This window comes from Notolabrus celidotus, chromosome 14, assembly GCF_009762535.1.
Source record: "Notolabrus celidotus isolate fNotCel1 chromosome 14, fNotCel1.pri, whole genome shotgun sequence".
NCBI lineage: Eukaryota > Metazoa > Chordata > Actinopteri > Labriformes > Labridae > Notolabrus > Notolabrus celidotus.
In genome coordinates, this window is record NC_048285.1 from 16085043 (window position 1) to 16099448 (window position 14406).

The 14406-nt window shown below is 38.9% G+C and overlaps 1 protein-coding gene across 1 annotated transcript; it reads right to left on the reverse strand.

Moving 5' to 3' along the window:
* Positions 1 to 123: 123 nt before the first annotated feature.
* rps6kb1b (ribosomal protein S6 kinase b, polypeptide 1b) lies at positions 124 to 12561 on the reverse strand. Its single transcript, XM_034701729.1, has 15 exons — positions 12357 to 12561; positions 11135 to 11178; positions 10603 to 10723; positions 10373 to 10441; positions 8252 to 8399; positions 7853 to 7910; positions 6634 to 6734; positions 6308 to 6398; positions 4890 to 4980; positions 4656 to 4763; positions 2372 to 2434; positions 2019 to 2096; positions 1753 to 1860; positions 1336 to 1448; positions 124 to 1158 (listed from the first exon to the last, which is right to left on the reverse strand). The coding sequence occupies exons 1-15, from the start codon at positions 12423 to 12425 to the stop codon at positions 903 to 905; spliced, it is 1518 nt and encodes a 505-aa protein (XP_034557620.1). The 5' UTR covers positions 12426 to 12561; the 3' UTR covers positions 124 to 902.
* Between the last annotated feature and the right edge of the window lie 1845 nt (positions 12562 to 14406).

Here is a 14406-nt window from a genome sequence, read left to right on the forward strand (position 1 = left end):
AGAGACACATCCAAAAGCATTGTATGCCTGAAGAGCAGATAATTGAAATATGGCTCCCACATCTAATAAACTGTTCCACATGTCATTCACAACACCAATGCCAGAAGAATGTAAAAAGTCAACATGTTTTTTTCTCGTTTAATTTAGGCTATCTGATTCATCATTTACGAATAGCACAGTTAATGCATCCATGTTGTTACACATTGTTAGACATAAAGCTATAATTATCAATACCAGGACGCCAACATGTCCACTGCTCAAAATGTTCTTTGATCTTTTTTTCATAATAGATCTAATTAATATCATTTTGTTCAGAAGCAGGGAGCATTTTCATCTAACAAGAACTTTCAGAATCTCCTGATGAAGAGTAATGTCCTTGCTGGCGATCAATCAAATAGCAGAAAGCACTTTAGACGTTATCTTATACTGCAGACTGAGTAAAACTGCTTGCATATCAAGTGATACATTACCACCTTTCATTTCCTGGTTAAACAAAGGTGTTGGCTTCCAAAAAAAAGATTTTCAGTCCTACCAGTCCATTTCAGAGAGAGAGAGAGAGAGAGTGAGAGAGAGAGAGAGAGAGAGAGAGAGAGAGAGAGAGAGAGAGAGACAGAGAGAGGGAGAGAGGGAGAGAGTCAGAAGACAACGGTCATGTGACCTGAGGTGTCTGAGGAGAAGAGGTGAGATGGTGATGTTGCCAGTAGCACTTGAACTGAAGCACGCTGGAGTTCCAGACCAACGCACAAACTCCAGGTTGTGACAGTATACGTAGTGTGCGGATGTGCAATTTTTAAAATTTAATTGTCTGTAGCATCCATGTTTTTGCTTTGTTTTAAAAAAAAATATCAACAAAAGGAAAAAAGAAAAAAAGAGTCAAGAAACTCCTAAAGAGGTGCGGTGGGTCATAGGTTCATACGTAGATGCTCGGGCCGTTTAGCCACAACAGGATAGGCCTGCTGCTTCATTTGAGCCAGGTTGGCCCCAGTAGGCTGTCGGATCGGCAGAGGGGCAGAGGCCTCGGTGCTCGTTGTGACATCCATTTGCTCTGGTGTGGACAGCTCCATGGCCTGGTCCTGTGGTGACTGGAGGACACTTGGTCCGACTCCAGGGAGGAGGGGGCTCCGGGCCCAGCATTCTCCCCCTGAGAACTTTACTGGGCTGAACGGGCAGGAGGAGGGGAGGCATTTGTTAAAATGACCAGCAGTTTCAAATTTTAAATCAGTTTTGAATTTGGACCAAAAGAGGAATTTAAAAAGAAAACACAAGGAGCGCGACAATAAGACTTAGATAGAGTGGGTTATGCCTACAGGTCCTACTGCAGACAGAGAGACATACCTAAGAGGTGTTCTTGGGCTGCCCAGGATTCGTCGTGGAGAGCGGATTTTTGGCTCAAATGCGAACCGTTCTTTAATGTTTTCCAGGACTGATGGAGCTACATAAGTGAAACCCTGGAAGGATAAAGACATCAGAAACAGGGCGAGTCACTTTTGAGAGACAAGTTGAAGGCACAAGTACATATTACTGAATATCTGCGTCAAAAGCAGCAATGTCATTCACATCAACAGAGCTGTGGAAGTTAGTAATGCAGTAACTTTGTGTCTGAAGACACAGGGCTAACAAGAATAAGAAAGCTCTGGTAATTTATTTTTGAATTTTACTGACAACCCAAAATGTTTGACTTCTCTTCTGGTCAAGATGTCTAACTAAAATGTCAATGAATAAAACATTGGGGAATGTAGCCAGAGGGATTACCAGGAAGGCTTGGTTGGCACTCTCACTGAGGGTTGAGTCATCGGGGCTATCGACTGGTGTCTGACTGGTGAATTTTGAGTCAAACTGACTCACATCTTCAGCTGATTGCTGGAAAGATCAAGGAAAGAGGGCAACATAAGTGGTGCAGCAACATGAGCAAACGTTACAACTAACTGAAAGAGAACATTCCTTTATACAACTTCTAAAAAAAAAGAGGTATCAGGACTCCAGCTGTATTTTGATGGTACTGCAGCTCTTCTACTCACCAAAAAGGGTTTAAAGGGCGGCTCTACTTTCCGAGCAAGCAGATCCTCCCAGTTAATGTGTCGGAAGAAGGGATGAGCCTGTGGGACATCAAATACAAAAAGAGTCTGGTGAGCAGAGGGCTGAAAAACACAGATGCTAATGTGTGGGAGTGTTTGGGGTTAGCAGAGATGAAACATGCTATTCTTTACAGAATTAACCAGGCCTGTTAAAACCCCTCTGACTTCTTTTGAATACAGGATCAAGGCATTGTGAATTTGGTAAATCATACAGTTGCCATATATTGCCATTTTTGGAGATGTCACAGGCTGGGTCAATTTACTGACTGTGTTGTCCATCCCTTTCTTGTACTCACCTGCACTTCTGTGGCATCTCCTGCTCCAGCCCCCAGCCGTGACGAGGCGTTTCTCTTCAGCAGCTGCAACCAGCAGTCAGATGTTAAAACACACAATAGCTCCAGGCTTATTTTAAATAAACAAAGGCTGTATAAGCTTAAAAAGAAACCCTGCATAATAAGTCATGTTGGATTAACATTATAATGTGTCATATTTATGTTGTACAAAATGCAATAGATCACTTTGAGAAAATGTAAAAAAATAAACTCCCTCATGGGCCGCCATGGGATTTTAAATAGTTGCTCTGTTATGGTTGCAGCATTCTTCTCTCCATAACTTTCCCTGCATGAGTGATGCCCATTGAGCTTTTTCAATCTTAATGCGAGCACAGTGCAAGAGGCCAATAATGAGAACGTTACTCTCAATGTGGATCAGAAGCAAAACAATCGCAGAGGTAAAGAGGCAAAAGTTGAGCTGAAATAAATGTATCAGTACTGCTTGTCAATGCTAACACGGGGTGGGCATGGGCACTTATACAGCGAAAGTGCCAGGACAGAGCATTACAAACAGACAGATCATATTTGCTCATTTCATAAACATGAAACATCTATATTCTATGTTAACATAGATGTGTGTGATCACTGCAGACACATATGAAGATGCACAATCTGGCCAGGTACAAACAGTTGTGCTTAGAGCTGTCCCATTGGCATCGGAACAGCATCGGACCCAAAGCTGTGTATTCTTGGTATTAGCTCATTATCTGGTCCAAAGGCTGAACTGCTCAATATTATGTTGTACGCTGCCCGCCTTTCAATTTTGCAAGTCTGGCTTGATGCACATCCACCTACATTGTCAATATGGTACGACAAATTATCATCTATTGTTCTTTACGAGAGATTATCCCATGTAGGGGAGAACGGGGTTGGTTGTCACACGGGTTGGTTGGCACACTCGTTATATCTCGCCACCAGAGGGCACTGTCTCTCAAACTGGGGTATGGACATTTTCAGAATTAGGATCACAGCTCACCTACATAGTCTTCTCTGGAGTAAGACAGCTGAACTTGAGGTGAGAGGACTTTTTCTGTTTATCATGCCAAATTGTAAATATTCAGCTCCTCATTATTTTTCTTCTAGGCTTTTAAACGATGGGTTTATAACAAAACAAGTGTTACCCTTACAAAGTGTGAGGGGAAAGCTATAGTTTAGATTTGTATTAGCTAGCTAAGTAGTTGTTAGATGGTTGTTAGCCTTGATGCTAGCAAAAAAATCCAGTTGGGGTTGGTCGTCACATTCTCTTTGGAGTTGGTTGTCACATGTAACAACCAACCCGTGTTGGCAAAATCATGCATGGTGAAATTAGTTGCAGTGCGTAGACCCTACATTTGCCATCACTGTAACTCAGACAGTGACTGCATGTAGCCTAGTTGAGTAGGCCGTTGTTGTTAGGCCTATTTGTTTTGTTCTTTATGTTGTTATATAGGCTGGCCTAAAGATGTGTCTCCTGTTCATGTTCCTTGCTCATTTTATGTTAAAATGCATTAAGTTATGTAGGCCTATCACTTGTCAGTGCAATTAAACTTTCAAATTTAGTTCTGCCTTCTTGCCTTTTTAAAAAGATTTTTCCCATTGAAATACCATTGTGACAACTAACCCCATAGTGTTTGACAACCATCCCCGTGATGGGGTTGGTTGTCATAATGTGTCAGAGTGTCTTTGATAGTTAATTGCCTCTTTGTTACAATGAGTTGGAAAATGAGAGGGATATACATTTCAAGCCAACACCTTAAGCTTCAATTTGATGTAGGAATGACTAGTGAAAGATGTTTCGATGATGAGCAATCATCAAAACAGTCTAAAGTGTGACAACCAACCCCGTTCTCCCCTACTACAAGGAACCCTTTATGACTTAATCAAAAAGTGGTCCCTCCTCAGTGTGTATCTTGGCGACGAGTGGTTATCAATTACCTGCATTAGAATAGACTGAGAGTTATTATTATTATTATTATTTTCTTTTATTGACTTAAATTAATCATGTAATACTTCAATATCTCCCACTTTAGTGTTTTTTTTTTTTTTTGTCTGTCTATGTTCTTTTTTGTAAGTGCTTCATGATTTCATATGAAAAATAAAATGCTATTAAGAGCTGTCTCATTGAGATTGGTTTAACGAGTAAACATTCCTAATTCCAGGTATTTGATCCCCAACTTTCTGTGAGTTGGCATTGAGGAGCAGCAATGTTAATCCAATAAGGTCAGCGTGTCATATTATGTGGGGTTCCTTTAGAACATAGAAGAGATACCCGTTTGAGGAGATCCCTGGCTTCTTGTGTGAGGTAGGGCGGCAGGCTGAGTTTACACTTCAGGATCTTGTCGATAGTCTTCTTTCTGTTTTCACCTGTGAATGGCGGCTATGGCGAGCAAAGGGAAGAAGTGGTTACTCAAACATTCGCAGATATTATTTAGATTTTATAAGAACACAAAGTAATTCAAGAACTAAAAAATGTTTTGGGTGGTCATGTCAATTTTGAACTCACCGCTCCTGTGAGCATGTCGTACATCAAAGCGCCCAGACTCCACCAGTCCACCGCTCTGTTGTGTCCACTTCTCATCAAGATCTCCGGGGCCCTGCAACATAGAGGACAGTATTTTACTGATAGACTAATGTTACAGTGAGGGAAATGACCAACCTTTTAATGTCCTGGACTACGCCAGGAAAAGTCAGCAGCCCTCTGGCCTCACATTGCTCAAATCATATTATAGTTTTAACGTAACTGCAATTAAATAACATGAGATAAGCCCTCAGATCACTGTTAATAACATTAGCAGGTGCAGTTGTCGAGGGTGGAGATTTGGTGTTTTCACTAACACTAAAACAGTAACTTAAAATTAAATCTGATGACACACTGACTCTGAAAGCAGAGCTGTGACCTGAGAGGAAATAAGGAGGAAGCCAGACTTTCAGTGAGGAAAGTTAACGGTGTACGGATTGACTTAATGGCAGTGCAAAACATAAGCATCAAGTGCTTACAACAAGGTTAGCAAGTCCTATGTTTGATAGCCTACATGTAGCCTGATTGAGTTGGGGAGTTCGCTTCTTTTGTCCATTAAAGCATCTGGACTATACATTGTGCGTTTTGTATTGAGTAAGGAATTGCATAAATTAACAAGAAAATGCCAACATTAATGAGAAAGAAAGAGACAGAAAAAGAGAGACAGAGAGACAAGGAGAGAGTGTCAGTGTTGTAAGAGTCTATTTGTTAATTGATATGTGCAAGTTCTGCATTGGTATGATACAGAAGTGTGTAAAATGGGTGCAATAACACTACATATGGTTACGTAACATTACTTGTTAAAGCAGCAATATACTCTTTCTGTGAAACCCATCCACAATATACTTAGATAAGAGGTCTTGTCTCACTTGGCTTCCTTACAAAATGTTCCCCCCCACCATGCAACTGTTACTAAACTTCTGTTTTTCTTGAGTAAGTTTGTATGAGGTACATAAGGGAATCACATTCAGCTCTGCCCCTTTGTTGTGAAACTGGGCAGAGAACCAGCACAGAGGCTATGCTATCAACCACTGGAGATGGAGTTCACTTCATCACGTTTTGTTAATTCTTAGAAACTCAGATCCAAGCACAGTGTCTGTGGAAGTGTATGCTCTATATGGTGAAGTTGACCCCATCAGAAGTGGTTGATAGCTGAGCTTCCATGCTAGTTTTCCACCTGGTTTCTCAACCAAGGGGCCCAGCTGACCCTTGTTAGGTAATATACACACTATTGACAAGTACCTCATACAACCTCATTCAAAAAAATATCCCTTTAAGTCAACAGTGGATGTGGGAAAAAAGGAGTCATCAAAGTCATAAAGCATATTTGTAGGTGTGTTAAAGTCTTAAAGAAGGTGGTGTGAGGATGGTGTGACTGACGGAAATGAGAGAACAAGACTTACATGTACTCAATGGTGCCACAAAAAGTGTGGGTGACTGTGCCATCGTGAATTGACTCTTTACAAAGCCCAAAGTCTGTCAACTTTACATGACCTGGAAGGAAAACAACACATGATCTGACATTTACAATTCCCATACCAAAAGTGGCTGACATAAAAGAACAGCTGCAGTGAGTCAAACACAGCGACCAAAATTTTACTGTTGTTTATGTGACATGCATTGATGCAAACTGATAGTAAATACAAAACAATGTAGGACCATTTCTGGAAAAATGCTGCAAAACTGAGTTCATTTTTTGATACGCACACATGCATAGGAAAACACAAACCTTGACTATTGAGCATTATGTTTTCAGGTTTTAGGTCTCTGTAGATGATTCCTTTCTGGTGCAGGTGGCCCAGAGCCATGGAGATCTCTGCCAGGTAGAAACTATGCAAAAACAGAAAATCTTTTATTCAATTGTTTTGTTGTTTTGCAAAGAAATGTAACAAGGTGCCATTAGTCTCAAACCAATATGCATGTACTCATTTTCAACATGTAATCAGTATCTGTGACGTCAACCATCTGTTTCTGGAGCCGGTTTTGAAACCAATTGTCAGCAGGAGCCATGCTGAACGCAACCTAACTTCTGTCGGGCAAGTGTGAGGTAAACAGGCGGGCTTTGAGCCTCCTAGCCAACAGCTACAGTGTTCCCGCCTGTCAGTCCAGTCAGCTATGTGTTCAAATGGGCAAAACTCATAATCTTAATATCGTCTGAAATGTTGCATTTCAAAGAATTAATCCCCCGTACAGTGTGCACCATTAGAGTAATTAGCTATTCAGACATAAGCTATTTTTTGAACCAGGCTGTAAACATGTTTATTATTTCTGCAAAGATCAGATCAGTCTTTTCTGAATGGGTGTGTATGTGGTTTCCGGTGTTTCTTAGCCAGCCTCAAGCAGAAACTCAATGAACTGCAGTTTATAACACTTCTGCATGGGCTTCATATTTTAAGACTGGAGGTTGCCGCTTGTTGTTAATCTAGGCAGAGGCCTACTCACGTAGCCAACGTGCACCTCCTCCAAAATGTAACTACGCGTCTAATCAACCTAGACCGCAAGCCCTGTGATTCGTACGCTCAGCTGCATTGTAGTTCCCGCATTTTCAGCACTTCCAGGATCCCCGCACATCGCCATTTGTATGTGTATTTCATCTTCCCCGACGGCTCCTCTCTACTCTTCCCTGTAATCAGTGCTGTATGATAAACAGCAACATGTATCAGCTGTAAATTAACACAATACGGTCTGAACCGCTGTGAAAAGGTAAACAGAGAACATAGCTGGGCCAGAAACAGGCGATCCGACTATCAGGGAGACTACACTGCCTTCAAGCATTTCGGCGGAGTATTGCGGCGTGACATGAACACATCGACGCACAAGTATGTTGTGCTCACCTCCACATCAACCACTGCTGAGTAAGGTTGACGTAGAAGTATAAACAAGCATTAACAAATTCCTACCAACCTATCAGAGGTGAGTATTGAAAATTGTAACTTCACATATCTTACCAGGCTGTGTCTTCCATGAAGATGCCCTCCCTCTCCAGCTGCATGAAAAGTTCTCCTCCTGTACGAGACACATGTTTATGTGGTTAACACAAGAGACATACATACATTCCCGTTAGCTGCAAAGGTGAAGTAGACTCTCACTAATGACCTCAAAGGAGGAGACAGGTACAAAGAAGACAATGGATATGTTTCTAATTGTGTTTGTGAACTTTTTCACTGACCCACTAACCCAACCTGACTCACTCTTCATTAATCCATCCACTACAAATCATGATAGTAAATACTGGGCTAAAAGCAGAGCGCTTTGACATTCCTCCATGCATACTATGCCTGTCGAGTGTGTATTTGTGTGTGTGTGTGTGCGAGCTTGTGTTTGTGTGTGCACTATCTTGTACTCACCACTCAGATATTCAAGAATGAGATACAGCTTCCCTCCAGTCTGGAAGGCGTAGATAAGATCAACAATGAATGGGTGCTTCACTTCCTCGAGGATGTTCCTCTCCGCCTTTGTGTGAGCTGTGTCCTTGGCGTTACGTACAATCATAGCCTTTTGCCACCAAACAGAATAAATGAACCCACAGTGTTAGAGGCAGGATGACACTATGAGAAGGCATGTTTTGATCATTGCAGATAGGACATTTTGGCTGCATATGACTGCATTATGAGGTGTTTGCATCGCCATCCTAAAAATTAGAGAGGCTGAGCTGAATTATGTAAGTAGCTATCACACTCAAATGGAGTGACATATGTTTAATACTGCTGATCTGGTTGAAGAATGAACATTTAATAATGTATCCTCTCACATTGACTTCCCACACAGAATGTTCTTTAAGCTTCATTCTTTAGAGTTCCATACATGCACAGACAGCGCCTTCTGTCACTGCTCAAAGCCTCTCTGTTGAACTGCTCCAGGGTTTGTTCATGTTTGCTATCCACTATTGTCACAAAGCTAAAGACCTAACTGTTAAGAACAATGTTGCTGCAGCTTTACAACTGTGACGAAGCTTCAATATGCAGACTGAGGCCATGATAAACCTTTTGATTTTAAAGGTTGCTGTATTAGCAAGTTAAGTCTGAAAGTTATGCATACTATTCTGGATTAGCCCTGTGGAGTTTTTTTTTTTCATCTTAGACAAGACAAACAATTTCCAAAGGAAAAAAATTGTCAAACACAAATGCAAAACTCTAGCGATTTAAAAACTCATCATACACAGAATTGACAAGCTGAATTTGAAGAAACTACAAACTATATAAAGCATCATATCACTTGTTTTACAAACTAGTTGCATACACAGAAAGAAAAAGAATATATATAGTAAAAGCATAACAATGATACACAATTTACATTGGATAAATAACTGTATTCAATATCATTTGGGGGATGAACAGTATCTGTAGCTGAGAAATCATTCAACAATGCTGTTACATTTTCTCACACCAAATTAAGTTGAGCATTCCTTGTGTATTCAGAGATACATATTGCACATTTGTATTATCACCGTCCATCTGCTGAGACACAAAACAGGTTAGGACAGTTCTGTTGCTCTTCTAATTCCTAGGAAAGTGCTGAATAATGTCCTTGTTTGAGCAAGCTGATAAAGTGCTTTCTCTTTTAAGGCTAAATTCAGGACTACATACAGTTGTGCTCATAAGTTTATATACCCTGGCAGACTTTATGGTTTCTTGGGTAGTTTCTGTTGTTTTTTTGTTTTTATGATATAAAAAGAGTAAACACAGTTGTTTGATTAAAATTTTGCTTCACCCAACCACTAACCATGAGTGGAAAAAAAGTTTTTCTCTTATCATTCATATTCTCTGAAAAATGGCCAAAAAAAAAAATCACAAATTCTGCCAGGGTATGTAAACTTATGAGCACAACTGTATATGTCACTGACAATTTTGGGCAAGTCAGGACTTATTTCTCACTCTCAGATGCTCTTTTAAATATGGGTTATGAATGGTGGGCCTTGATCAAAGCTAAAGGCAAGAAGCACAAAAACTTGCCGGTTTGTAGCTTGATGTTTAAGACCACTGGGGTCTGTTAAGCAGAAGCAGTGTGAAAATCAAGCAGAACCTAATCGGCTGAGGCAGAGTGTTTCAAGTGCCAATGCTGCACAGATGGCAATTTACCAACTAGCCCTGAAACCTTACACCACTACCAGCTTCAAGGACAGCCAATATTTGCCGGCAGACGCACCATAATATTTATTTGTGATACCAGGTGAGCAATTATGTCCATAGGATAATTCAGTCCAAAAACATGCTCACCAGGTTGATTGACCACTCAAAATTGCATGTAGGTGTGAGTGTGTGCCTGAATGGTTGTCTGTCTCTACATGTTAGCCCTATGATTGGCTGGTGACATGTCCAGGGTGTACCCTGTGACAGCTGGGATAGGCTCCAGCCAAGCTATAAACAGTAACGATAATGGATGGATGGACGGATGGATTGATGGATAAGTTCAGTTATTATACTGTGTGGGATTTGTTTCGTGCATTAATGAAAGAAAAAAACAAGTACCTTTTTTAAAACTTTCATAGCAAATATTTTGCCTGATGCCGCTCCAACCACTTTCTTAACTTGAAAAACCTGCAAGGACGAAACATATTAAACATGTTTAAAATCATCAAATGAAACAACTCTGCTTTACAGAACAGATAGCAAGTGATCCAAAAAGTGTAAGTTAAAATTTTGCGTGCATTGTAACTTGACTTTCATATGATGCACTACTTTGTGGGAACCACAGGTACCTTTCCATAACCACCTTTCCCCAGAACCCGCAGCAGCTCAAAGCACTCTGGTCTGATGTTCTCAGTTCCCTGATTGACGTTGTCCTCGGATATCTCAATCTTCTCACAGTCGTCCATATTACTACAGAGATTAGTTCCATCACGATAAGGTTAAGACACAAAATCATACATCAGAATCAGAATCAGAATCAGCTTTATTGGCCAGGTATGCTTGAACACACAAAGAATTTGACTTGGTAAACTATGCTCTCTTTGTACAAGGCATAAGAACAAGACATGAAATTGAATAACAATAACATCAGCTATAAATACAAAAGAACAACAAATAGGCATGACTAATATGTACAGGCTAAAATAATATGATAATAGTGCAGTGGTGAGTAGCAGAGGTAGTTTTACATTTAAAAAAAAGTAGTTAAATAATAAAATAAATAGAAATATGGAATTCTGCTTGGAGAATTGTTACATTGTATATTTACATGTATATTTAATGAACCAAAGCTCAATTAGACACTGAATACTGAATACTTACAACTCAAATCCACTGCACTGGTCCATGATTTCACTGAGCTGGACCTGAAAAGAAGACACAAACAACATGGTTTGATGGCTGAATTAAATATGAGACCAGGATTTTTAAAAATCTAAATAATAGAATGCTTATACTGAGAACGTATTGGGTTTGGCATTATAAATCTACAGAAAAAGTATACAATTCATTACTTATATTGATGACTGCAACATTGATTGATTCACTGATCCAGCAATTCTAACCAGATTATTTTTACAGTCATAATTTGAAACATTTCTAAAGCATAAATGAAAAATGATCCCTTGTTCTGGACTCTAAAGTTGGAGATATTGTATGTTGATGTGCCTTTATGTATACTTTTTCAAACAAAACAAGAAAAAATACAAAAATACAAAAAAAAAAAAAAAAGACATTGAAACCGCCCAAAGATGAAATGTATCTCTGGCTATTTTCATATCATGTGATTTGACACTGACAAACAAGAGCTGCAGTGATGAAATAGTTGCCCAATTCATGCTTCCAACCAAACAAAAACATGGTGCAAGATGCCAAGTAAGAGTCCCAAAGTGGTTTAAACTATTCAAATATTTCTTGATATGCTTATTTTTTCTTAACACTGCAGTTTGAAATACACATTTAATCACTGTACTGCTCGGGTGACAGTAGGGGGATCCCGTTTTTTTGCATACAACAGTATTTACACATCATTAGAGTGCTTGTTATTTTGTGCCTATTTAAAAGAGTGACTCTGTATTTCTATGTTGTTGCATTCAGGACTCAGCATGAACAGTTGCACTCAATTTACAATCCTAAACTCAAGACGGACCCACTCTGTTACAGCCTTGCCAAAATAAACTGTTGCACACCAAGCCACATTTAACACTGCAGAACCTTTCATCAAGTAAGGCTCTGCTTGCTCAACACAAACATGACAGTAATGTGTTTTTAATGTGGTAGTATTAACACATTACTTTTATCACCAGCTATCGTCAATCGTAAAACAAAAACAGAACAAGTGACCACTCTGTCACGAACGCTGTCAGTATGGTTGCGAGCTAGCAGTAGCCTCTGCTGACTCCATTTGAACAGGCCTGAAAGCTCAGGCTGCGGGAGCAGGCCTGTGGTGGCTGCTTGCAGGCTAACAGCTAGCTGGTTGCTGTGCATGAACAGTTTCTGCTGTGACAACTCTCGCAGTGACGTTTAACATATTCCATTAAAGTACCTCCTCATTCTCATCGTCGGAGACATTATCCTCCGGCTGGTCCAAATCAATGTCAAACACTCCAGCCATGGCAGCGCCTCGCTCGGATCTCTCTGTCACAGACTGCAAGAATAGCAGGCGTCCCCCACCTCATGGACAAACACACACCGCCGCCATAACCGGCTACTACACTGAGCATGCGCACTGCAACACTCAACCAAAGGGGCGGTAACTGGAGGGGGTTCGCTGTTATTTGTCATAAAACAACAAAACACACATTTGTCACCGAAAAAATACATTTCATCGAAGCATTTAGACTGTCAGAAATATTCAGAATCATCCCTCAAAAATACTAAATTTAAATATTACACTTAGTTTACGTTTTTGATTTAAACGTAAACTAAAAACGTATTTATTCAGTCTAGCTTTTATGTAGGGTTTAGCAATTGTATGACTTACTTTTTACTGTTATATTTATTTAAATATGATTTTTTTTTTACTAATTTTAACTGTATATCTTATTATTTTATTTGTATTAATTTATTCATTCATTTATTTATTTTAATTGATCTACTCAGTTTTATTGACATTTTTAGCCTTCATTTTATTTTCATCTCTTATCCTTACCTCTTTTTAAATGTATTTATTTTAACTATTTATATTCTTAATACTAATTTGACGCTTTAACTGATTTCAATTACACATATTTTATTGTTGTTGGTGTGCATTAGTCTCTATTTTAAAATCCATTTTTATTCTTTTTAATATGTCTTGCCATTATTTTATTTCTGCTGTTAAGCACTTTGGGTTGCATTTGACTTGCATGAAAGGTGCTATATAAATAAAGCTTGATTGATTGATTGATTGATTGATTGATTGATTAAATCATATTAATCATAAATCCTCTCATAAATCAATATTAAATTAGTATATCATTGCCTCCGAACTATGCAGGTCTTTTGTATTACCTGTACATTGTGGATTTAAAAAACATTTAAAAAACATTGCAGTACAGTTCCAATAATTAGTGATTTTGCTTAAATGTATTTTTTCCCACAAAATCAATTGTTGACAAAACGAAACGCTCGTTAGAATAGCTTTTTTATTTAATCTGCCCAGGGTTTAAACAAAAACCCAGGTACTCTTGAATTAATGAGGTAAAAGCAACTTCCTACTTATAAGTCGGCCTACCCCTCCTTGTACTTCTACAGTATTGTCTATGCCTTTATTGAGTTGATGACAATAATAATAATAATAATAATAATAATAATGATAATGATAATGATAATAATAATAATAATAATAATAATAATAATAATAATAATAATAACAACATCATAATATTTTTTACAATTGTTATCATAATTATTATTATTTAGGGGCGATTCTAGGATCGGATGTTTGGGGGTGCTGAGCACCCAGAGAGCTGCCCTGCCGGGCAAGATACATTTCACTGTTTTTTACATTTAATGCAATTTCATTCCCACATTTGTGAAAGAAAAGTATCACACCTTTTGGGAAAGTCTGTGACTAAACCATCAAATCTGATAAAGGTTATTTAAATGCTGAGCCACAGCAAAAGAGAAATGGATTGGACTCATAAAAGAAACATATGGTAACCCTAATTTCTGGGGAAAAACAACTAATTTTAATACAGCAGGTCCTCAACATATACATAAACAGTATGTATGTTTCTGGAGTAAACCAGCCCCCTATAGTGAGAACCAAAAATACCCAGAATTAATATTGGAGTTATTTTTGGACTTTCATTTGAATTGCAATGCACAACATGTAAAACGCGGGGGAGCTGCTGTATTTTTATTGTTAAAATACTACGTTTCAACCTATGGTTTCAATTCCATATGGTATTTTATACAGTCTTCAACCAGTATGCTTTTGAAACTTTTCTTGCTTGTTAAAAAGGACATACAGTAAAAAAAAAAAAAAAGTAAAAATCTCTCATTTTTTAGGGGTGCTGGGATTCAATTTAGAGGGGCTTCAGCACCCTCAAATTGTTACATTCATTTCGTGTTCTTTCGGGATTCTTTCTCTTGACTTTGAAGTCACGAGA

Coding starts and splice junctions, on each gene's coding strand:
- rps6kb1b (XM_034701729.1), bottom strand. CDS start 12,425: ATGGCTGGAGTGTTTGACATTGATTTGGACCAGCCGGAGGATAATGTC. Junction 10,724..11,134: donor CAGTGCAGTGGATTTGAGTT/GTAAGTATTCAG, acceptor TAATCTCTGTAG/TAATATGGACGACTGTGAGA. Junction 2,435..4,655: donor CCAGGGATCTCCTCAAACGG/GTATCTCTTCTA, acceptor TGCTGGTTGCAG/CTGCTGAAGAGAAACGCCTC.